The 25760-nt window shown below is 44.4% G+C and overlaps 1 protein-coding gene across 15 annotated transcripts in view; it reads left to right on the top strand.

Moving 5' to 3' along the window:
* PPP1R12B (protein phosphatase 1 regulatory subunit 12B) overlaps nucleotides 1-25760 on the top strand; it is a 178579-nt gene that overhangs the window by 30960 nt on the left and 121859 nt on the right. For 13 of the 15 annotated variants that reach the window (XM_073319698.2, XM_073319695.2, XM_073319696.2 and 10 more), the window contains exons 2-5: nucleotides 8283-8413; nucleotides 11065-11183; nucleotides 15075-15234; nucleotides 20878-21022. In XM_073319698.2, coding sequence (XP_073175799.1) covers nucleotides 8283-8413; nucleotides 11065-11183; nucleotides 15075-15234; nucleotides 20878-21022 — 555 coding nt within the window. The remainder of the gene's footprint in view (nucleotides 1-8282; nucleotides 8414-11064; nucleotides 11184-15074; nucleotides 15235-20877; nucleotides 21023-25760) is intronic. The other 2 variants (XM_073319703.2, XM_073319706.2) reach the window with 2 other exon arrangements.

Here is a 25760-nt window from a genome sequence, read left to right as displayed (position 1 = left end):
GGCTCAGGCTTCAGCTTCAGCCCCAGGGCCCAGCAAGTCTAACACTGCCCCGGTGACCCCTTTAAAATGGGGTTGTGACCCACAACTTGAGAACCTCTGGGCTAGAGTGAACAGTATAGACGGTATCCATTCTTTCTCTCCTTCCTCTCCCATCCCAGTGCAAGCTATATTTTATACTTTTTACAAGTGAAAAAACCAAAAGGGTAAAGGTACAGTTTAAAAAATGGCAAGTTTTACACTATCACACATTGTAACTACTGTACTTTAGCCTGCTCTAGAGGAAATTTGCAGTGTTTTCACATTTGAGCAATGTTGTAAGTGGATTGTCAGATTGTCTAAAGCTAAAAAGTGCGAATTCTTGACTATTTTTACTTTTCCGTACACAAGAAAACAAAATTCAGTAAATGGTGTAGCTAGGGGGCCTTGTCTTCCTCATTTCATACAAAATAATTGCCCAGCTAAAAACCAGTGTTTTCTATTTCTATGCTAAGCTTCTTTTGGCGAAGTTGAAAGCTGTGTGCCTTATTAATACATTATTGCTTAGTTTGATGTAATGTTTTTGATGTGTTCCTAAAGAGAAACACTGCTTCAGATCAAAGGGGAGGACTCTTTCTATAGCCATATCACTTCTGGCTCTTAACTTGGATCTCCTAAAATGTCGTCATGAAGGACTGTTAGCGCTTGAAGAGGCCACCAAAGAAATCTAAGGGGTGTTTCAGAGGATGAAGCTCTTCCTTCTGAACGTGTATGGAACCAGTGCTGCAGTATGGCATTTTGTCGTACTGTCTGTGGTACTATCTTTACAAAGAAATATAACTGCAAGGTCCTGATGACTTGTGCTCAATAGCATTTTTATAAGATTATAGGTGTTTGTGTTTGTTCATCTTACCCAAAATCATTCCTGTAATTTCAGATGAATATTCTCTCTCATATGCATGTGCTCCTGTGAGTTTTCTCCATGTAGAGACAGTATCCAAGATTTTCCAAAGTGATTAACAATTTTAGGTACTTAGTTTTTAGGAAGCCCATCTTAGGAGACACCCTCAACTGGCCTAATTTCAGAAAGTGCCGAGCACCCATCCTCTGAAAAACAGACCCCTTTGTAAGGTGTCAAGTAGGGCCTCAAAGTCCCTCCTGAAAATCATGACCTATAGAATTACAGTTACATAAGTATTTATTACAAAAGCTACTTGTGCATTTCAATTACCGGTAGTTGCATGTAAGAAATTATAACTGCTAATCCTTATTCAACCTCACTTCATTAGAAATCATACACATCACTGAACCTGGTCTCACTTCTGTTCTTCCCCATAGCTAGCTAATATTTTAAAAAATAAATATTTGCTAAGCAATGTCGTCACATTGCATGATTTTATAACACTGCGCAATGACATCTAGATGTACGGGGCTGGAGTGAGGATTGCTTTGTTTGGATTTGAAAGGCTGCATCATTCCTACATTATGGATTGAAATCAACTTTTACACCCTGGAATGCTCAAACAGCATGCATGCATACATCACCCAGGCAAATATTGCCACTTTTGGGGTGGCAAGTGGATGCCAACTGGCGAGCACAGCTTTGTAGCCTTTCTTTACCTATTGTTTTATCCTACACTACCCAGACGAATCAAATTACTATGCTGTAGAATTCTTTGCAGGAACAGGTGGAGATTTATCCCATTATCCCTTCTTTTTCCAGCTTGCAGTCCACAGGAATCGTGCAGGATGATAAATTCAAGGCCAGTACGAGACAGAGACTCCAAAGAATGCATTTTCCCCCCTTTTTTTGCATCTAGAAAGTTTTCTTGGAGCCCAGTTAATCTAGTTGTTTGAGTGAGGACCATTTCAGTTCTCATAGCTGAAGCCCAATCTGTGCAGTTATAGTTACCGGTGGCTATTTTTGTAGTTCAGATGATAAACAAAAACTCTATTCTATTTCTGTCTAACTCATACAGTGTAGACAAGATGAGTACATTCTCCTGATTGTAAAGTAAATTGTTTAAAGTTTACCTTTCAGGTAAAACTTCAAACAGAATAACAAAGTAATTTTACACAAGCAACAAATGTGTAATTTTTGCCAAGTTAACTTTTATCTCAAAGCCCATACTACAAGTTGTTCCCTGCAAATCTAGTCGGCTAAAATTATGGGCCATGAAACATTTAAAATGTTGTGTAAGTCCTTTTCTTGACTCTTATTGATCGTACAAGATTTCCAGGCATAATTAGAATCATAGAATCATAGAATATCAGGGCTGGAAGGGACATCAGGAGGTCATCTAGTCCAACCCCCTGCTCAAAAGCAGGACCAATCCCCAATTAAATCATCCCAGCCAGGGCTTTGTCAAGCCTGACCTTAAAAACTTCTAAGGAAGGAGATTCCACCACCTCCCTAGGCAACGCATTCCAGGGTTTCACCACCCTCCTAGTGAAAAAGTTTTTCCTAATATCCAACCTAAACCTCCCCCACTGCAACTTGAGACCATTACTCCTTGTCCTGTCCTCTTCCACCACTGAGAATAGTCTAGAACCATCCTCTCTGGAACCGCCTCTCAGGTAGTTGAAAGCAGCTATCAAATCCCCCCTCATTCTTCTCTTCTGCAGACTAAACAATCCCAGTTCCCTCAGCCTCTCCTCATAAGTCATGTGTTCCAGACCCCTAATCATTTTTGTTGCTCTTCGCTGGACTCTTTCCAGTTTATCCACATCCTTCTTGTAGTGTGGGGCCCAAAACTGGACACAGTACTCCAGATGAGGCCTCACCAATGTCGAATAGAGGGGGACGATCACGTCCCTCGATCTGCTCGCTATGCCCCTACATATACATCCCAAAATGCCATTGGCCTTCTTGGCAACAAGGGCACACTGCTGACTCATATCCAGCTTCTCGTCCACTGTCACCCCTAGGTCCTTTTCCGCAGAACTGCTGCCTAGCCATTCGGTCCCTATTCTGTAGCTGTGCATTGGGTTCTTCTGTCCTAAGTGCAGGACTCTGCACTTGTCCTTGTTGAACCTCATCAGATTTCTTTTGGCCCAATCCTCCAATTTGTCTAGGTCCTTCTGTATCCTATCCCTCCCCTCCAGCATATCTACCACTCCTCCCAGTTTAGTATCATCCGCAAATTTGCTGAGAGTGCAATCCACACCATCCTCCAGATCATTTATGAAGATATTGAACAAAACCGGCCCCAGGACCGACCCCTGGGGCACTCCACTTGACACCGGCTGCCAACTAGACATGGAGCCATTGATCACTACCCGTTGAGCCCGACAATCTAGCCAACTTTCTACCCACCTTATAGTGCATTCATCCAGCCCATACTTCTTTAACTTGCTGACAAGAATACTGTGGGAGACCGTGTCAAAAGCTTTGCTAAAGTCAAGAAACAATACATCCACTGCTTTCCCTTCATCCACAGAACCAGTAATCTCATCATAGAAGGCGATTAGATTAGTCAGGCATGACCTTCCCTTGGTGAATCCATGCTGACTGTTCCTGATCACTTTCCTCTCCTCTAAGTGCTTCAGGATTGATTCTTTGAGGACCTGCTCCATGATTTTTCCGGGGACTGAGGTGAGGCTGACTGGCCTGTAGCTCCCCGGATCCTCCTTCTTCCCTTTTTTAAAGATTGGCACTACATTAGCCTTTTTCCAGTCATCTGGGACTTCCCCCATTCGCCACGAGTTTTCAAAGATAATGGCCAATGGCTCTGCTATCACAGCCGCCAGTTCCTTTAGCACTCTCGGTTGCAACTCGTCCGGCCCCATGGACTTGTGCACGTCCAGCTTTTCTAAATAGTCCCTAACCACCTCTTTCTCCACAGAGGGCTGGTCATCTATTCCCCATGTTGTGATGCCCAGCGCAGCAGTCTGGGAGCTGACCTTGTTAGTGAAGACAGAGGCAAAAAAAGCATTGAATACATTAGCTTTTTCCACATCCTCTGTCACTAGGTTGCCTCCCTCATTCAGTAAGGGGCCCACACTTTCCTTGGCTTTCTTCTTGTTGCCAACATACCTGAAGAAACCTTTCTTGTTACTCTTAACATCTCTCGCTAGCTGCAGCTCCAGGTGTGATTTGGCCCTCCTGATTTCATTCCTACATGCCCGAGCAATATTTTTATACTCTTCCCTGGTCATATGTCCAACCTTCCACTTCTTTTTTTATATGTACATTCCCACATGAAAAATTAGGTAACATGGACTTGAATTTGTAAATATAACTTATTGAGACATGGGTGGGGATATCTTGAATCTTATCTTGTGCTTAGGATGGTATCTTTGAATTTTGAAGGCTAAGCTTATTATTGTCTATTCTTTAATTCAGGTTTCCCCAGACTTAATTTCACCTGTCCCCTAAGAAGAGATAATGACCTTCCATTCTGCCTCCAGCTCAACTTAATTTAACATTTGTGCACAGAACTGTAAGTGTGCTAGGTAGTATTGGTGTATAATGGAGGCATTTTGATGAAAGTCTTGAAGAGGACTCTTGTGTGCTAAATTCAATGGAATAAATGGTCCCAGAGTCAAAGGTTTTAATGTGACCCTTTCACGGTACAATGTTAAACATGGTTCAGTGTTTAGAGCATAGAGACTTGGGCCTGTTTAGTCTCATGGCGGAAACACTAGAAAACTAATACCAAAGTTTGGAAATTTGCTGATTAGGATATACAGGAGAAAAAGAAATAAACAAAACGTAAAATATTTTGAGTTTGAAATTAAGTTGTTTTGCATAAGCACTCAAAGTTGCAAATTTTTGTCAAGTATCCAGCACATTTAAGGTAGTTTTAACTAATAGGAAATCCTTAATTTCAAACTCAATGTTTTGTTTAATCCCTTTTCTCTTGTGTATGATAATTAATAGGTTTCCATCCATTCCAGTTTCCATCCAAATGCAGCTTAATACAAATCACTAGTTAAAAAAATCTAGTAAATAAGAAATGAGTCTTTCATAATTTTCTAACATAATACAAAATTGTAAAAATTGAGACTCTGAATAGGTGTATATTAAGCTTTATAATTGCTTAAATGTGTATAGATATTGTTTATCCTCCTAGTTAGCATATAAAGTACCAAATGTAGTGAAAAGACTCTCAACATGGTTAATTGTTACTAACAGTGAGAGGGTCTCTCTAAGAAAATAACTTAAAAAATGCAAATGCAAAACAAGATTTAAAATCAGTCATTTGAATCAAGGCTTCCTATTTGCTGATTTTAAATCGTGATTAAAATGTGTGATTTAAATCAATCCTCCCTGTTCTGCTCTCATGTAACTTCCTTTTTTCTTCTGTCCAGCCCACAAAAATTACTGAGAGTTGGAGACATGTATAACACTTCTTATATGTGGAAAATGTATATATACTGTGAGGGGGTTGTCTGGAATGTGGTCACGTTGGGGAAGAGATCTGAAAACAAATCTCTTTTGGGTGACTGCTTGTGACCTAAAGTAACCCAGGAATAGCTTGTTGCGATAAAAAGAGAATATACTTTAGTTGAAATTGAATACTCCGATATTGCATTGTCTGTCAAGTAGGATAGTCCAGGTATATAGTCTTACTTTTGGAGTAAGTGATGTGACGAAGAGGTGTATTTTGCAGTATATAGGATTGTCTCCTGGTTTTTGTGGTTCTTGGTTAAATGCAGAGGCAGAGTTAAAGCTGTTTAGGTGACTGTAACTATTCTCATGCTATCTAATGCTCTTTGTATACCTCTGATTTTGGATAATGCTAGTGGATTTTTTGAGAAAATGACCTATGAGGCTTTTTCCTTTCATAATTGGTAGATGTTTCCAAATCTTGTAATAGGACCGAGTGCAGTGACCTTTGGGCTGCACAGGAATCATGGCCAAGTGTATGCAGTTCTTGCTTCTGAGCCGTGGGAGCTGCTTTTCCACATACAGATCAGGCTGCTGCACCTGCGCCTTCTCTGCTTCCCAGTCCAGTGTTGATGCTTTTAGAGAGGGGGAGCGTACTGGCTGGGCGTGGAGAATACTAAGGAGCTGAGGGTTTGTCTGCACACACTACACCAATGCAGCTGCACTGCTGCCGTGCGTCTGGGGAAGAGCTCTATGCCAGTGGGAGAGGGCTGTCCCGTCCGCATAATAAAATCGCCTCTGAGCGGCAGAAGCTACTTTGGTCGGAGAAAGAAAAGGAGTACTTGTGGCACCTTAGAGACTAACCAATTTATTTGAGCATGAGCTTTTTGCGAATACAGACTAACACGGCTGTTCCTCTGAAATTTGGTCGGAGAAGCTTTCCCACTAACATAGCATTGTTCTCATAAGTTACACGGACATAAGCGCTGATGTCGCTGGGGGTGGGGTCGGGGGTGGTTTATTCACACTCCTGAGTATCCTAAATTATGCTGACGTAAGCTGTAGTGTGGACTTAGCGTAAGACACCCTCCACCTTATGCCTCAGGGCTTTAAAGGGTAGGGAGTGGGTTGTAATAAAAAATCCTACAAAGGAAAAATTCCTCCAGCCGCCCCATCTCCATTCAGGTGCAAATCATTAGACAGCAGGATCTTTTTTCTTTAAAAAGGGCAGCTTCACTGCAGGCTAGAGACAGGAACGATGTGTATCTCATGAGATGGGAAAGCTTAAGAATTTTGTCACCTTTTTTTGAAGACCTCCCTTCCGGACTACTTAGCTTAGCATCAGTTGAGTGTGTCCTTAACAAAGCTTCAAAATAGGCTCCTTGCTGAAAGAGCAAATATGCTGGTAAAAGTACGCAGATACCACTGGGTGGACATGAGTGGTAAGAGTCCTAACTATTTAATAAATGACCTCCCGGCCCCCAATCTGCTATAGTTTAATTACAGAATGCAGGCTTTTTATTTTAGATGTGTGAGGAATGAATATGCTTATGAAGTGAACCTCAGAGTATTTTTATTTCACTTCAAAAGATGTGTTTTCTTCTCTGTTTTTTAGTAGTGAAGTGGCTTTTTGTTCAAAGGACAAAGTGACTATTTGCAGGTTGTGTATCGCAACAAACATGCCATGGTGACCTCATTAGGGACCTTAAGAAGCTTGCAGCCATGGCCTACAGATGATCAGTCTGGCCAGAGGCCAAGCACCCATATATGTGCACATAGGAGGTGTGTAATCCTTCAGTACTTATTACACCTCTGGCCTCCAAGTGACTCGTTTTATCTTTCCATCTACTTCTTCCCCTGCCAAAAAAAGTTAAAAGGACTTCTTGATAAGCACAAACAAGAACACAACAGAGAATCACAAATGAGTCCAGCTACTTTTGAGCAACGAAGGGATAAAGTGTTTAACTTCCAAGTATTCATTCTCTTTTGCGAGCTAGTGTATATTTGAAACATTGTCCAATTTGCGTAAAACTGATCAGAAGAATTCCACTCTGTATATCAAGTAGGGCACTGCTGGTCAAAATCATCTTCACAGTGGAATGGAACCTTAAGTGCTGATCCAGCCTGAAACATGATTGTACAAATGTTTTGTGAGGTTCTATGTCTGTCTAAATGATTTCCATGCCAGATCTGCTCAGGTTACATGGAAAAACATTTGTCCTTACACCCAGCTCTGCAGTCTTAGCCTGGGATATGAAAGTCAAGCTGGTTCTTTCTGGCAACCTCCATAGCTGAAGTTTCTGCAGTTGAAATCTAGTAGCATTGATACACATGCTAAACTAGAACCCCACTCTCTCTTAAATAGCTGTTTGGATTCTGTAGTGCTAACAGGAATAGTCAGATTTAATTTTAGTCAGTAAGGTAAGCAAAAACTACTCTTAATAAATGAGTTTGAGTAACAATATGACATTTTTATGTCATCACTTTTCAGAAAAATTTCATTTTCACTACGGAGTCATCTGTATAAAGGGGCAAATATCCCATGTGCAGAAGTTCTGATTTTCCTGCATGTTTGACTGTTAATTTCCCTGAACTCATACTTGGACTGCACGACCCTAATGCAATAGTTATTTCCTGGATTGTCCTGATGTTCATGTCATTGAAACTTTTCTGGAACATCAGGATCTAAATAAATCTACAAGTTGCCTTGCTTAAAGGAATCTAATGCCATACCTAAGATGAGTATAGACAGATCATTTTACAGCATGATCCTTTCCTCTGAGGCAGGGTGTGTATGGGGGAGAGAGGGAACAGGACAAACCAGTATAGAGGTATCGGAGGCAAAGCTGTCAGGTAGACAGACATCAGTGAGCAGGCATAATGTGGGTGTGAAGCCTAGGTATCACTTACAGCTAGTAAACCGAAAATGGAAGTTGTTTACTATATTTAACACCACCTGCTTCCTCCCCCATAGGCCTGTATAGACGAGAACCTGGACATGGTGAAGTTCCTGGTAGAAAATGGAGCCAGTGTAAACCAGCAGGATAATGAGGGCTGGACCCCCCTTCACGCTGTTGCATCCTGTGGCTATCTGAATATAGCAGAGTGAGTGAGTTTCAAGCTGTCATGGGTATTTACAATAACAAATTCCACACCCTCCTCCTCAGATCTGGCATATGGAGGGCTGATGCCATGTGACTCAGAACAGCAGATCTGGAAAAGCTAAGTTAAAAGGAGAGAAGATAGGTTGCTCTTAGTCTTTGCTATTGATTATAGGGGTTTGGGTGGAAGATGACACCAGTCTGCCTTTTGATAATTACATCTGAAGTCCTTAATGCAATGTCAGATGTCTAAGCTAAAACCTGATGAGCAAAACAGAAACACAATGACTGACAATGTGCACACTAGGGAAACGAAGTGGGTTAGGTAATATCTTTTATTGGACCAACTTCTGTTGGCGAGAGAGACCAGCTTTCAAACTTACACAGAGCTCTTCTTCAGGTCACACTAATAAAGCACAAATCAGCTTCAGCTCAACTACTTTGCTGAGCAGCTGTGCCCCTCCCCCTTCAAAAGGGAAAGCATGCAGAATTTTAAACTTTACAGAGGGGCTTTGGGACTGCAAAGATTTTTTTTCTGGTGTACATTTGAAAAACATAAAAGATATAATTACCTTGATGCTGTTACTCCAGTTTATACCCCTACTGTCAGACACAGTGCACAAGTGTAAAGTGGTTAAATTATTGGATTAAGCAGCCCCAGTATAAAGCCTTGCTTTTTATACCCATGCAGCACCTCTGACTAGCGGTTTGCAGGATAACTATATTGGTGTCCGCTTGAAAATGGTCCTAATGTAGACAGATCCTTGGAGTACCACTGCTCAAAAGGCATGAAGGGGAGATGTTTGGGCTGCAGTGTCCCCAGTATGCTAACGCTGTTTTCTTCAAATCCGGGTTGCATGTTCCCATTATTTGTATGCTGTCTGACAAAGATGGAGGACTAAGTAAAAGTAACTACGTGTTACTTAACCCAGTTAAAATGGGTGTTGCTGTGTTGGGTTTTCTTTAACATTTAGGTACAACACAAGTGATTGGGCTCAACACGGATAACTAGGCAAAATTCTCTGTCATGTTACACACAAGTTCAGACTGGATGGTCTAATGGTCCCTTCTGGCCTTAATTTGTTAATCTTTGATTACAAATACTGTAAATTAACAAATGTAAATGCAAAAATAGAGAGTGCTAAATCTTACTGACTTTTTTTTTGTCCAGTAGATTTTAAAAAATATTTTATTTTAAAAACAAAAGGCTTGTCTACATGGAGACACTCAGGAAAGTTAATACAAATTATATAAAGGTGTGGATTTAAATTGCATCTGTGTGGACACTCATTCAGAATTAAACTAGGCTTAATTTGGTGTAGGTAAGATCATAGAGTGACTTGGTCCTCAAGATTACTCTGACTTCAGTACTTAGAATCACTAAGTGTGCTGAGAGAACTGACACTCTGCAATTGACCATGGTATTCATTCCAGCCCATGGGACCAATAATGCTAGTTGCATTGGGGGAGATGTTATGATAATAGATTTGTTATTCTAAGCCAGCCAGTTACTGTGAGGATCTGTTTAGGAAAGCGGAATAGTTGGAATCAAAATATTGCAAAACTAAGCAATAGGGTTCTCATTTGGTTGAGCTGTGCTTCTGAAAAGCAGACTGGCTCATACCCAAGGCAAATAGAAATTAGCAATTTTTTCTTCAATCTCTGCTCCATGCACTATCCTAACCCAAGAAATGTCCACTACAGTTCAGATACTCCTGTCTTCTCATTGGTGGCCTTTCTCCTGAGTGGCCCATACAGACTCTGCACCATTGCACTGATGGTGAGCGGCGGGGAATGCTAATTTCCACTGGCAAAGGGTTAAGGAAGGTGTGTTTTGGATGAGGAAGAACATTTAGACAAAGATGTGTAACATTTTTGATAGAGGACATTTAGGGGAAAGCTCAAGTATAAAATGATAAACTTGGTGTCAAATATCAATGCAATTTTTGCATATCCTAAAACCTCGTCAAAGATATCATGGAGCTAATAAGATCAGTGAATGTGCAGAGTTTGGGGAATAGCTACTGTGTTTTTTCATGTCTAAATCCAGAGCATAGAGAAGCTTCCAGGTACTGTTTAAAACTTGCCTTTACGTTGTGTTCACTTTAGGCTTCCTCCTCTGGAGACGCTTTCAATGCTAGATAAGCTTCACAAATTTCAAATAAGCTTTTCCGAAAGGGGATGAAAATAAGGAAACAATATTTTTCCTGCCACTCCCTCCCTAACTTGTAAGACCTTTAACCTGGAACTTTGTTAGTCTGTCACATTCTTCAATGACATGCAGGCTGAAGGAGGAATTGCCTGCTCTTGTATGAACTTTTGGTTCACTTATAAAAAGGGAAGTGGAAGACCATAATGAAGATCAGTCTTGTTTGTTTTTTTGTTACTTCAAAACTCCTTTAAAAGTGTAAGTAGGACCATGTTCATACATGAGAGGCATTTTAACTGGCTGTATAGAAATAGGAGTATATCAACTGTTTGCATGGGCTGCTGTGGAAGAGTAGCAGGAGTTCTAAACTGAGAGGCTTACAGAGGAGTCTCATTTGGGACCTCACTTGATTCAGAAAACCAGATACTCTGTTCTGCTGTTCATTCATATATGAATTTCAATTCTGGTAACAGTCTGATACATCAGTATGGGTCCAATTTGTGTAGATACTTGCTCAGGCATGGAGCCAACGTGGCTGCTGTGAACAGTGAAGGTGAAGTCCCATCTGACCTTGCAGAGGAAGCAGCCATGAAGGACCTGCTTCTGGAACAAGTAAAGAAACAAGGTAAGCCAGCTGTGCACTTGAACATGCTTCCTTTGGGCCTTTCAGGGGCTTTATAAGGAAACGGGATATACTAGATGTCTTGATGAAACTGAAATCTGGCCCAAGGAGTAGCAGAACAATTTAACTTTGATGGCAGGGCATTAGAATAATGGTACAAAACACATTGTGATATAGTTCACAAATTACTAATACTTAGTTTCCATTCTGCATCCTCTGTAAAAGGGCTTGTGCAAAGAAGACAAAATACCAAAATGGTTGAAAATGATGATGCGTCGTACAGGATCTCTTTACTCTCAGATGAAGTTAAATTCAGGTCTCTGATATCCAGAGTCGATTGAGTTAAATCAGTGACTTAAATCACTGATTTAAAATCATCAGCCACAAAATTTTGATTTAAATAATTTGTTTTAATTTTGTGTTGCACTTGTACTTTTGCGTTACTTTTCTAATCAAGGGTTGATTCTCATTGGTTGATAACCATGAAAACATGTTGATTTGCAACTAAAACAGTCTTTACATTAAATTTGGTACTTTTTACTAACCAGGATGATACACTATATTATTTATACACATTTATTTAAGCAATTATAAAGCTTGCATTTATTCAGATTCTTAATATTTTTTGGTTCGAAAATGGTGACTCATTTCTTGACTAGATTATTTTTCACTCGTGATTTGTCAAGCTGCGTTTGGATGGAGATTGGAATTCAATTAAATGCACCCACAGCATTTTAAAATTGTCTTTATTAAAGTACCTTAAAGTTCGGGATATATAGGGGAAAAAGTCAGTTTCCCAAAACATGTTTTGCATTTGATGCTGATTTATTAAACAGAAGTGCTGTCCGTTGTTAATGAATTGAGCTGATTGTGTCTGGTCAGCGTGTCCTGCAAGATTTTAGAAAGAGTAAATACCATCCTCTCGCATGATTTTTATTCATTGATTGAAAGGGGTATTTTCCCTGCTTTTTCAACTCCCAGTTGGTTTCTCAACTCTGAATGCAATCGTCATTGAACTGAACTAATTGAATAAACTGAAGTGATGACAATTTTCTCTGTATGTGCAGACAAGGCTACTCTTGTCAAAAGCTGGTTTAGTGTTTCGGCAAACTCTGGCTGTAGGTGCTTAGCCAGTGACTTCAAGTTCAGTGGTTTGACTGTATTTAAAACTTTGGCAGCAATAGTCCTGTTTGAATATTTTTTCTTTAATTTAAATGATTTTAATAATTATAGTAAATTTAGGCCTTAAAAATGAAGATGAAATAATGACAACTTATGTTTATTTTTAAGAAGAAAAATGTATTTAAGTACAAATCCAATTTGAATAAAAGTTTTGTTTTTTTAAACCAACTAATTGATTTTTATCCAGCCAGTTGGTATCTGTGAAGTCCTAACTTCACTGAGGTCTGTTATAATGTTGCCATCATGTTATTCCTAACAAGAAAAACTATTGCAACTTGGATTTGCATTTGATATTTTTCTCCGCTGGGAACGGCAAAGGACTTGTCTGCGCTGGGGTTTTATAGCAGCTGCACGGTTTTAAAAAGCGTCTTATGTCTCTGCAGTTTATGCCAGGTTCAAAGCAAGGTAAACTGCACTGGTGCAAGTTGCTTTTTACATCAATGAAAAGCATTGGTGCTAGTTATGATGATTAGGGCCCTACCAATTTCAATGCTGTGAAAAATGTGTGATGGACTGTGAAATCAGCCCTCCCCCATGAAATCTGATCTCCCCTGCTGCTGGGAACCCAGGGGTCCTAGCTGCTATTTCAGCCATGCTGGGGAGGGACAGGAGTTGTCCTTCCTCTGCACGGCTGCTCTTGGTGGGGAGATCAGACCCACCTGCAGAGGCAGCACAGAAATGAGTGATATGCCCTCACTTCTCGCAGCAGCAGCCCAGGAGCTGGGCTCTGGGTTTCTGTTCCCCTCCATCCCCGCGGCTCCACCTGCAGCACCAGGCGCCAAGCTCGGGTCTTCCTCCCGCAGTGGCTCCTGCTGGGCTGGGGCTTTCGCTCCCGGTGCCTGCAGCTGGGGCAGCTCGGGCTCGGGGCTTCCACCACCCCACCAGCAGCTCCTGCCAGGGCAGCATGGTCTCTGGGCTTCCATCTCCTCACCACCACTCCAGCTAGGGCTCATGGCACCTGGGCTCGGGGCTTCTTCCCCTGCGGCTCCGTCCGGGGGTCAGGGTGACCTGATAGGGGCTTCTGCCCTGGGGCTTATTCTGGGGCTGTGGCACCCATTTTTCCTGGGGGCCCACAAATTGGCCAGGGGCCCCTGCCTTAATCAGTCCCTGGCATGGGCTATTAGCCAGGAGCCCCCGGCTGGGGTGCGCTCAGCAGCGTGGGGGAGATCCTACTCACCTCCATCTCCAGGAACCTCCTTTAACTGCAGGAAGCTGGGAGGGTGCTGCCTTCAGAGCCCAGCTCTGAACCCAGCACAGAAGTCAGGGTGTCAATTTTGGGACCCCCCTTACAACAATTTTGCAATCCCCCCTATGATTCCATTTTGGGTCAGGACCCTTATGGTTACAACACCATGAAATTTCAGATGTAAACATCTGAAATCGTGAAATTAACCAATTTTAAAACCCTCTGGCCATGAAATTGACCAGAATGGACTGTGAATTTGGTAGAGTCCTAATGTTGATGTATAACCCCCTCGGGCACACAAGGCCTAAGTGTTCCCTCTACAAGGCCCTGACTAGACTGGCTATCTTTACACTGGTGTGGTTAAGCATGCTCAGCACATCTCCACTGGAAGTTGCACCAGTGTAAGATGGCGAAGTTCTAAACAGCAATAAATATACTAACCTGGCTTATCTGCAGACCGGGGAAGGTACCATTATAGTCCTTCCTTTTTGGAAGGTTTTCTCTGCTGCTATAAGGGTTAGAGCCTTAACTTTTAAAAATGGAAGCTTAAAGTCTGTAGTAATTGAGCTGGGCCCTTATGCTCAGACACCATTTCCTACTTGATATTGGCATCTGGGAGACTGGAATTTTCAAGCCTTGCTTAGGGAAGAAACTTGAAAGCCTGCCTAGAAGGTTCGCCAGGAGTTTCTATGGAAAATGTAGCCTTTTCTGAGTTTTACTGCATTCCCTTGGAAACGAGAGCCATTTAACTCTGCTTCGTTGTTGCATAGCTTACTAATGATGTTGGTGCTGGAGCAGTCTGTGTACTGGAATGAATCCAGGCTTAACCCACATATGCAGCTTAGATGTTGTGTTGGCTGTTTTGTTCCTAAGTGATCTTTGGGGCAGGATCAGTGGCTCCATTATTATAGGAATGTGATGAATCTTGTTCCTGTCCATGTGGGCACACACCAACGTGCCTGCTCACATTTCTGTGGTCTCTTAAATGCATCACCTATTTTTTTGCAGTACAACACATTGACGTCAGGGAGTTTTGGGCATGCAGGAATGGACTGTTAATAAGCTCATGTATCAATAGTTTTTTGGGTTTTTTAACCTTGCAAGAGGCATCTGAGGTGTATCTCATCAGCTGTATGCAATAGATTAAATGTATATTCATGTTTCATACAGTTTGTTAGACTGTTCTTTAGGCTGTGCTTGATGTTTTTCAAGCTAGGTCTGCATTTTTGAGGACCCAGTGCTTGCACCCATAACTGATTCATGCTTTACCTAGTAATTAATTGTGGGCTGGCTTGTGAATGAGTCTCTCAATTTTACATATTATTAATAATCAGTGAATTCGTTTCTGTTTAATGAGGGTGGTTCAGGAGTTGTCCTACATCCCAGGAAATACTGTTAGTGAGCTTGTGGAAGACATTGCAAAATGGCCAAAAATTTTGTTAAAATTATTCCATTTTAAATTGACGCCCAAGTACAGGTGAGTTTTGGTTCGATATTGTTTTTCCGTCTGCGATCTGCTTCCACAGGGGTAGACCTGGACTTGGCAAGGAAAGAGGAAGAGCAACAGATGCTTCAGGATGCACGGCAGTGGCTAAACTGTGGGAAGCTTGAGGATATAAAGCAGCCTCGATCAGGTGCTACTGCTCTGCATGTAGCTGCAGCCAAGGGCTACACTGAAGTCATGAGGTAATGACTCCTTTACATCGGTCAATGCCTTGTGTTCGGTTCTCTTGTGGAATTGGGTGCTCCTGGTGCTGTAGTTGAGGGTGGGGTTTGTTTTGGGAGTGTGGGTGGTGAGAGAGTTAGGCACCTAACTCCCATTCAATCTCAGCTGTTATGTTTATAAACATGTGCACTCCAGAAGTGCCCATCCAAAGCTCTGGGTGCCTCTGGGTGCTTTAGTCTGAAATTGAAATAAGGCATGTGCCTCCCCTCACCCTCATCACGTGACCTTAGGAAGAATTTCAGAGAGGAGCCAACCAGACTCCAGCCTGTAGGAGCAGAAGCAGCCACAGCAGGGACTTGGGGACATTCCCATCTAGGGTGACCAGACAGCAAATGTGAAAAATTAGGACAGGAGGTGGGGGGTAATAGGAGCCTATATAAGAAAAAGACCCAAAAATCGGGATTGTCCCTTTAAAATCAGGACATCTGGTCACCCTATTCCCGTCAAAACTGTCAAATGTTTTTGGATGTCCTCTGCCCTGTGCTGGTTGGCTGTTTACTCCAACCCTCCCACTCCCTCTACCTCAGTCTGTTCACCTGCCCCTCCTGCCCTTACCCACCCTTCATTCCATATGTCCCCTCCTAAGTAAATCCACACAAAAGAAGAAGAAGAAGAAGAAATATGGAATTATGTGACCTTTGCCACCATCACCTTATAGACTTTGCTGGTGTGTTCTACCCCATCCCCCACCCTGTCTCTGTCTTGTCTATTTAGACAACACTGTCTCAAGGCTTCCTTGTACTTTGCAGTCCGTCGGCATCCATCTACATGTAGATTGTATGCTCTCTAGGGCAGGGGCTGTCGTCTTGCTCTGTTTTTTACGTGCCCGGCACAGTAGGGTCCTAGTCAATGACTGAGGCTTCTAGGCTCTATAGCAGGGGTGGCCAACCTGAGCCTGAGAAGGAGTCAGAATTTATCAATGTACGTTGCCAAAGAGCCACAGCAATACATCAGCAGCCCCACATCAGCTCCCCCACCCTGCTCCCAGAGCCTCCCGCCCACCAGCAGCCCTGTGGATCAGCACCTCCCAAACAGCTGTTTTGTGACGTGCAGGAGGCTCTGGGAGGGGTGGGGGAAGGAACGAGGGCATGGCAGGCTCAGGGGCACTGTTCCCTCTGAGCGGTGCGTGCGCGCACAGATCCTAAACCCTGCGCACACAGCAAAACATCACGTGCACAAAAATTTGCATAGAAGCACAACAGTTTGCACAGAAGAAATTTTTTGCGCACATGGCCTGTCAAAAATTAGAGGGAACACTGCTCAGGGGAGGGGGTGGGAAGGGGTGGAGTGGGGACAGGGCCTGTGGCGGAGCCAGGGGTTGAGCAGTGAGCACCCCCCGGCACATTGGAAAGTTGGCGCCTGTTGTTCCAGCCCCGGAGTTGGTGCCTAGACAACTTCTGATGAGCTGCATGTGGCTCCGGAGCCACAGGTTGGCCACCTCTGCACTATAGTAATACAAAGTAATATAATGTAGTGCTTCTCTAGGGCTAATTCTTGACTGTGCAGAGTTGGGAGTTGCAGGTTAAATGTTATTGCAGGATTAAAGTGATTTCAGTCTCTGTACCACAATGTGTTTCGCCTGGAAACTCTGGGTTGAAGTGTAACTAATTATTTGCAGGAAACTAATGACTGCCACTAAGGTATGTACCAGTTATGCGATATTAAGCGTTACTGGTTTTGCATGTAACTGTTGGTGCCCTGGAACTTAAGTTGCTGTCACGCTTTTTCCTGTACACATGCTAAATAAGTTAAATTAGTCATGGTGAAATTGTTGTTTGACCTTATCAGCCTAGGGAAAAAGACACTAGCCAGTCCTCTCTTAACACCCACATTCCACTTAGGGCTTGTCTACACCACGCAGCTTTTAGCGACAAGGGTGTGTCGACACAGCCTTGTCACTAAATGTCGGCGTGTGTAAATGCTCTTTGTCGACACTTTTGCTGACAAAATACTTCCAGCCCTGCAAGCGGCGTTCGCTTTGTCGGCAGGAGCGCTCCTGCTGACAAAGCTACGTTCACACTGCCACTTGCCGCGGCAAAACTTTTGTCTTTCCAGGGGCTTTATAAAGTACTTGTGAAAGACAAAAGTTTTGTCGACGGCTTGGCAGTGTAGACGAGTCCTTAGTGCTGCTTGCAGTTTCTGTAATGGGAAGGTTCCACTTGCGCTGAAGCTGAGCGGCTCCTCTGATAGGCCTGTGAGTGCAAAAGCAGCAGCCCCTGAGCAGCCTTGTCACACATCACGCTCTTACCCTTGTAATGTACTTGTGCTCTCCCCGGGCAAGCGGAACGTAGTGAGGTTTTCTCCAGCAAGGCGTTTTCCAACAGTCACCTGTGTGCTTTCTCTCATGCCACCTCTTGTGCTATGGAGGAGCACATTGTAAACTCCCACAAGACTGCTCCATAGTCCAGGTTCACATCCCCTCTGAAAACTCTCCCCTGGTGTGATGCCTTCAAGATGCTCAGCTGGTGTGCTCAGACTGCTGTTTTTATCCAGCTCTTCATAACCATCTCGGTGTTTCCTTGTGCTTCACCATCCGTATCCACCTGTTGGCGCTTGTCTTATACTTGGATTGTAAGCTCTTTGAGGCAGGGACTGTCCTAGTTCTTTGTATAGCGCCTAACGACACAATGGGGCCCTGATCGGGGCCCTGAGGCTCAACCACCGTAAAAATCATGTACAGTGCGTTCCGCAACCTACTAAATTGGTCATATCTGTTCTTAGCAGTGTTTTGCACACAATCCAGTAATGAGGTGGCTGCACTTTCCAATAGTCACTGTTGGGAGTGGTGCTTATACCTCTTGTGGAGAACTTCCCCTCACTTCTAGCTATTTCAGAAAATAAAACTGAGCTAATCTGGGCTCTTACCCTTTGATATTTTATGACCACCGTTAAACTCCAATCTAAACTCTAGTGACTTACACCAAGGGCAGAGCGCCAGGAGCTAGCAAACCTCTCGGGTGAGACACAGAATTGCTCCTTGACCTTGACCAAGTCTCTTAACAGCCTTGTTCCCCACTTTCTCCAGCTGGAAAATTAGCTTAAAAAGTCAGCACCTGATTGAAAATCACACATTTCATCTGAAGTGAGCTTTCACAAGGAAACCGCTATGTGAGCCATTTAACAATACTCTGGTTAGTTAGCACTGTAATGCACCAGTTTAAAAGCAGCAGAAATGTCAAAATCCCCATGCTCCCTGGAATGACCGTGCTATAAAAGCAGCATGCTCTGCCTCTGATCAGTGGTGGCAGTTTGGAATGACACGCAGATGCTCACTGCCTGTCCAGTGCACCTCTGCTTTAGGGAGGGTTGCTGTGGTGATGTGGGGACTCTTGAAGGTAATGGTGGAATCCCCAAAATATAAATCCTCAAAGAACAGTGGCAAGCGTCTCAACACGTAGAGCCCTACTGTGATCTCCCTAAATGTTTAGGCTGGTGTTGTTGAAAGGCAGTAGGTCTTGTGCTTCTCAGCCACTTTGGCACTCTTGAAAATCCCTTAGGATCTCAACTATGGACACCCTTTTTTCAAAAACCTTCACATAGAGGTCTTGACTGGGTGCCAGTGTTTCATGGCATCTGCAACGATCAGATATACAGGTGAGGAGGAAAGTCAGACAATGGTATAGGTGGCAGAGGTGTTCTCAAAGTGTCTGGCTTGCACAAGGATTTGCTTTTACTGCACGGATCCCAGTCTATTAAGATGCATGTCTTGTAATCCTGATTTGTGGGTTGTCTTGTTCATTAGGCACAGGCAGTGAAATCCTTGCTCCAATCCCTCTCCGGTAGTCCTGCCTCCATTGGCCTGTCAGTCTGTGGAATTCCAGTTGTGCTCTTTGGCAGAACCAGCACTAGACTCATTTCTCGTCTGTAGTAAAGGGCGAGCAGCTTTTTCTTAGACGCCATTACTGAGACTTCTCTACCCGTAACTTATTGGGTCTTTGTTTGGCTCCTCTGCCAAACATCTTCACACTGCAGAGATACCATTTGGCCTCCCCTTCCAAATGCAGGCTTCTTGGTAGAGGTGTTGGGGTAGTGGTGCACAGTGACTGGACCTCTCCCAAACCTCCCAGTTTCCCCAGTCTCCCTGCATTGCCAAAGTATGCTTTTGTTTCAAGGCCAATTTTGTGTGTTGCCCTTCCAAGATTTTCCTTCTTAAACTGTTCACTTAGTAGCACTGTGCATGAGCCACTACTCTTTTGTAGCACCAGGTGCAATTCAGGATGTCGGGACTTCTAATCCGTAAGGCCTTGTATGGCTTGTCATGGCAACCAGGAGTCTCCCTGTGCACTGTCCTACCAGCTACAATCAGCTGGAATGATCTGGGTCAGACAAGGTCTTCCCCTTCTGGTTCTACGAAAGTCACTTTGCCCTTCAGGACAGGCTATAAGTCATGGTTTTCCATTCAGGTATATCTTGAGTAAGAGGGTCCGGTGGTCGGCTGGGGAAGTATAAATTGACTTTTGTCATTTGACTTTTGACTCTTTCATATTATGACAGTAATGTGTCACAGAGAGTTGACTAACTTATTTAAATTACTAAATTACTCAAGGTAGTTGAGTCCAAAGCTGTCTGTGAAGAGTTACAGAGGGATCTCAAAAAACTGGGTGACTGGGCAACAAAATGGCAGATGAAATTAATGTTAAGTGCACAGTAATGCACAATATAATCCCAACTATACATAAAAAATGATGGGGTCTAAATGAGCTGTTACCACTCAAAGATCTTGGAGTCACTGTGGATAGTTCTCTGAAAACATTTGCGCAGTGTGCAGCCGCAGTCAAAAAACCTAATAGAATGTGAAGAACCATTAGGAAAGGGACAGATAATAAGACAGAAAATATCATATTGCCTCTGTATAAATCCATGGTACACCCACACTTTGGATACTGCTTGCAGTTCTGGTTGCCCCATCTCAAAAAAGATGTATTAGAAAGGCAACAAAAATAATTAGAGGTATGGAACAAGAAAGCATATGTGGAGAGATTAAAAAGACTGGGGTTTTTCTCTTAAAGAAACTCGAGGATGATAGAGGTCTATAAAATCGTGAATGGTGTGGAGAAAGTGAATAAGGAAGTGTTTATCCCTTCACATAACACATGGGCCATGGGTCACCAGTGAAATTAATAGGCAGCAGGGTTAAAACAAACATAAGGAAGTTCTTCATACAGCACACAGTCAACCTGCGGGACTCCTTGACAGGGGATGCTATGAAGGCCAAAAGTATAACTGGGTTCAAAAAAGAATTAGACACGTTTATGGAGGATATGTAGGATATGTCCATTAATACTATTAGCCAAGATGGTCAGGGACACAACCCCATGCTCTGTGTATCCCTAAACAGCTGACTGCCAGAAGCTGGGACTGGATAACAGTGTGTGGATCACTCAAAATTACCCTGTTCTGTTCATTCCCTCTGAATCATCTGGCACCAGCCACTGTCAGAAGACAGGATGCTGGGCTGGGCGGGATGGTCTGCCAGAGTACGGCCATTCTTACGTTCTTATTTGCAAATGAACATAAAAATACAAATGGCTTAATATTTACTATGCTAACCCCTGGTATGGCACTTATGCATGGGGATTCATTCTCTTTTTTTCTTTCCTTAGGCTCTTGATCCAAGCTGGGTTTAATTTGAATGTCCAGGATAATGATGGCTGGACTCCACTTCATGCTGCTGCACACTGGGGAGTGAAAGAAGCTTGCACTATCTTGGCTGAGGCGCTCTGTGACATGGACATCAGGAACAAGCTGGTGAGTGAGTGTTCAACTATTGATGCAACTTCAGAGTTCTAGTGACTGGAAGCAAGGATTGTACTGCTGTGCTCTGCCCTGCTGAAATAGTCTTTACCTAGAAAAGCGCTGGTCCCTGTTAGATCAGAGCTGAAGTGTGTTTTTTATAGGGAAATGTACACAAACCTCTTTAGCCCATTGCTCAGCCCAGCCATCTGGTAGGTTGTATGAAGACCAGCTCTAATTACCCTGTATACATTGAAACATATTTGGAAACAAAGAATTTCAAGACTTCCTGTATCTGAGACTACTACCCTCCCTAGTCTTGTGGAAAAGTCATACCAGTCAGGGTATGTCTACACTACGAAATTAGGTCGAATTTATAGAAGTCGATTTTTTATAAAGCGATTTTATACAGTCGATTGTGTGTCCCCACACTAATGCACTAAGCGCATTAAGTTGGTAGAGTGCGTCCACGGTACCGAGGCTAGCGTCCACTTTTGGAGCGTGCAGCGTGGGTAGCTATCCCACAGTTCCTGCATTCTCCGTCACCCATTGGAATTCTGGGTTAAGCTCCCCATGCCTGATGGGGCAAAAAGGTTGTCGCAGGTGGTTCTGGGCACATGTCGTCAGTCGCCCCTCCCTCCGTGAAAGCAACGGCAGACAATCGTTTTGCGCTTTTTTCTGTGCGGGCACCATACTGCTTTCAGCAGACGGTGCAGTAGGACTGCTACCCGTTGTTGTCATCCACTGCTTCCACTGCTGCTCTGCTCTCCTGATGCGATGAATCCACCTCGCAGGTCCTCTAGGTGACCGTTGTCGTCCACCGCTTCCGCTGGCGCTCTGCTCGAGTGCTCTTGTTTCGCCATACCATGGCAAGCATGCAGCCCGCTCAGCTGTTGTGTCCTGGCAGCAGACAGTGCAGTAGGACTGCTAATCGTCATCACCGCTTCCCGCTGGCACTCTGCTCTCCTGGTGATGGAGAGCAGAGTGACAGCGGAAGCGGTCTCTCTCTTCTTGTCAGCAAGTTAAGGAAGTATGGGCTGGATGAATGCACCATAAGGTGGGTAGAAAGTTGGCTAGATTGTCGGGCTCAACAGGTTGTGATCAATGGCTCCATGTCTAGTTGGCAGCCGGTATCAAGCGCAGTGCCCCAAGGGTCGGTCCTGGGGCCGGTTTTGTTCAATATCTTCATAAATGATCTGGAGGATGGTGTGGATTGCACTCTCAGCAAATTTGCGGATGATACTAAACTGGGAGGAGTGGTAGATACGCTGGAGGGCAGGGATAGGATACAGAGGGACCTAGACGAGTTGGAGGATTGGGCCAAAAGAAATCTGATGAGGTTCAATAAGGATAAGTGCAGGGTTCTGCACTTAGGACAGAAGAACCCAATGCACCGCTACAGACTAGGGACCGAATGGCTGGGCAGCAGTTCTGCGGAAAAGGACCTAGGGGTGACAGTGGACAAGAAGCTGGATATGAGTCAGCAGTGTGCCCTTGTTGCCAAGAAGGCCAATGGCATTTTGGGATGTATAAGTAGGGGCATAGCGAGCAGATGGAGGGACGTGATCGTCCCCCTCTATTCGACATTGGTGAGGCCTCATCTGGAGTACTGTGTCCAGTTTTGGGCCCCACACTACAAGAAGGATGTGGATAAATTGGAGAGAGTCCAGCGAAGAGCAACAAAAATGCTTAGGGGTCTGGAACACATGACTTATGAGGAGAGGCTGAAGGAACTGGGATTGTTTAGTCTGCAGAAGAGAAGAATGAGGGGGGATTTGATAGCTGCTTTCAACTACCTGAGAGGTAGTTCCAGAGAGGATGGTTCTAGACTATTCTCAGTGGTAGCTGATGACAGGACAAGTAGTAATGGTCTCAAGTTGCAGTGGGGGAGGTTTAGGTTGGATATTAGGAAAAACTTTTTCACTAGGAGGGTGGTGAAACACTGGAATGCGTTGCCTAGGGAGGTGGTGGAATCTCCTTCCTTAGAAGTTTTTAAGGTCAGGCTTGACAAAGCCCTGGCTGGGATGATTTAATTGGGGATGGGTCCTGCTTTTGAGCAGGGGGTTGGACTAGATGACCTCCTGAGGTCCCTTCCAACCCTGATATTCTATGATTCTATGATCTCGCAGGGCCGCTTCCACTGCAACTGTGCTTGGCTGTTCTTGTCTTGCCATACCACAGCAAGCGTGCACCTCGCTTAGCTGTTGTGTCCTGGCAGCAGATGGTGCAGGAGGTCTGCAAAACTGGTCATCCAACCACCGCTTCCCCTGCAACCCTGTTCTCCTCCAGATGCCATACCATGGCAAGCATGGAGCCCACTCAGATCACCGCAGCAGTTATGCGCATTGTAAACACCTCGCACATTATCATGCAGTATACACAGAACCAGAACCTGCAAAAACAGGCGAGGAGGCGACGGCAGCGCGGTGACGAGAGTGATGAGGACATAGACACAGACTTCTCTCGAAGCATGGGCCCCAGCAATTTGGCCATCCTGGTTGCAATGGGGCAGGCTCATGCCGTGGAATGCCGGTTCTGGGCACGTGAAACAAGCACACACTGGTGGGACTGCATAGTGTTGCAGGTCTGGGATGATTCCCAGTGACTGTGAAACTTTTACATGCATAAGGGCACTTTCATGGAACTTTGTGACTTGCTTTCTCCTGCCCTGAAGCGCAAGAATACCAAGATAATAGCAGCCCTCACAGTTCACAAGCGAGTGGCAATAGCCCTCTGGAAGCTTGCAATGCCAGACAGCTACCGGTCAGTCGGGAATCAATTTGGAGTGGGCAAATCTACTGTGAGGGCTGCTGTGATCCAAGTAGCCAATGCAGTCACTGAGCCACTGCTAAGAAGGGTAGTGACTCTGGGAAATGTGCAGGTCATAGTGGATGGCTTTGCTGCAGTGGGATTCCCTAACTGTAGTGGGGCAATAGACGGAACGCATATCCCTATCTTGGGACAGGACCACCAAGGCAGCCAATACATAAACCGCAAGGGGTACTTTTCAATGGTGCTGCAAGCATTGTGGATCACAAGGGACATTTCACCAACATGAACGTAGGATGGCCTGGAAAGGTACATGATGCTCGCATCTGTCTGTATGAACTCTGGTCTGTATGAACAGCTGCAGCAAGGGACTTACTTTCCAGACCAGAAAATAACCATTGGGGATGTTGAAATGCCTATAGTTATCCTTGGGGACCCAGCCTACCCTTTAATGCCATGGCTCATGAAGCCGTACACAGGCAGCCTGGACAGTAGTCAGGAGCTGTTCAACTACAGGCTGAGCAAGTGCAGAATGTTGGTAGAATGTGCATTTGGATGTTTAAAAGCGCGCTGGCGCAGTGTTCTCACTTGCTTAGACCTCAGCGAAATCAATATTCCCATTGTTATTACTGCTTGCTGTGTGCTCCACAATATCTGAGAGTAAGGGGGAGACGTTTATGGTGGGGTGGGAAGTTGAGGCAAATCACCTGGCCACTGATTACGCGCAGCCAGACACCAGGGCGGTTAGAAGAGCATAGCAGGGCACGCTGCACATCAGAGAAGCTTTGAAAACCAGTTTCATGGCTATGATGTGACATTTCCATTTGTTTCTCCTTGATGAAAACCCTCCCCCTTGGTTCACTCTACTTCCCTGTAAGCCAAACACCCTCCCCTCCCCCCTTCGATCACCACTTGCAGAGGCAATAAAGTCATCGTTGTTTCAAATTCATGCATTCTTTTATTAATTCGTAACACAAATCGGGGGATAACTGCCAAGGTAGCCCGGGAGGGATAGGGGAGGAGGGAAGGGCAAGGCCACACTGCACTTCAAAACTTATTGAATGCCAGTCTTCTGTTGCTTGGGCAGTCCTCTGGGGTGGAGTGGTTGGGTTCCCGGAGCTGCTCCCCGTGCATCCCCCCTCCCCTGCCACGTTGTTGGGTGTCTGGGTGAGGAGCCTATGGAATTTGGGGAGCAGGGCGGTTGGTTACACAGGGGCTGCAGTGGTGGTCTGTGCCTTTCCTGCACCTCAAGCATATGTTGGAGCATATCAGTTTGATCCTCCAGTAGCCACAGCATTGCATCGTGCCTCCTCTCATCATGCTGCCACCACCTTTCCTCTTGATCTCACTACCTCTCCTGTTGCTCTGCCATTGTCTGCCTCCATGCATTCTGCTGGGCTCTTTCAGTGTGGGTGGACTGCTTGAGCTCAGAGAACATTTCATCGCGAGTGCGTTTTTTTTGCGTTCTTCTCTGTGCTAGCCTCTGGGATGGAGATGCTAGTCAGTGTTGAAACATTTGCAGCTGCGGGAGGAAAAAAAGGGAGATTGAAAAAGACACATTGGCCATTTAAAAGGAGGGGCTGATGTTTTCGGGTTAATGTGCAGCACAAACCCAACTGAAAACACTCCCCCCCCCCCACACACACACACCCAATTCTCTGGGATGATCGCTTCACCCCTTCCCCCACCATGTGGCTAACAGCGGGGATGATTTCTTTTCAGCCACAGGCAAACAGCCCAGCAAGAACGGCCACCTCTGATGTCCCCGTAATAAAATTCCCCTATTTCAGCCAGCGTGAATGATATCACTCTCCTGAGGATAACACAGAGAGATAAAGAACGGGTGTTGCTTGAATGCCAGCAAACACTGGGACCACATGCTGCCAAGCTTTCTTATGCAATGATTCCAGACAACGTGCTACTGGTAAAGTGTCCTACCATGGAGGACGCAATAAGGCTGCCCTCCCCAGAAACCTTTTGCAAA

Source organism: Lepidochelys kempii, chromosome 21, assembly GCF_965140285.1.
Source record: "Lepidochelys kempii isolate rLepKem1 chromosome 21, rLepKem1.hap1, whole genome shotgun sequence".
Taxonomy (NCBI): Eukaryota; Metazoa; Chordata; order Testudines; family Cheloniidae; genus Lepidochelys; species Lepidochelys kempii.
Note: the sequence above shows the minus strand (reverse complement) of the source record. Positions and strands in the feature narration are given on the sequence as shown.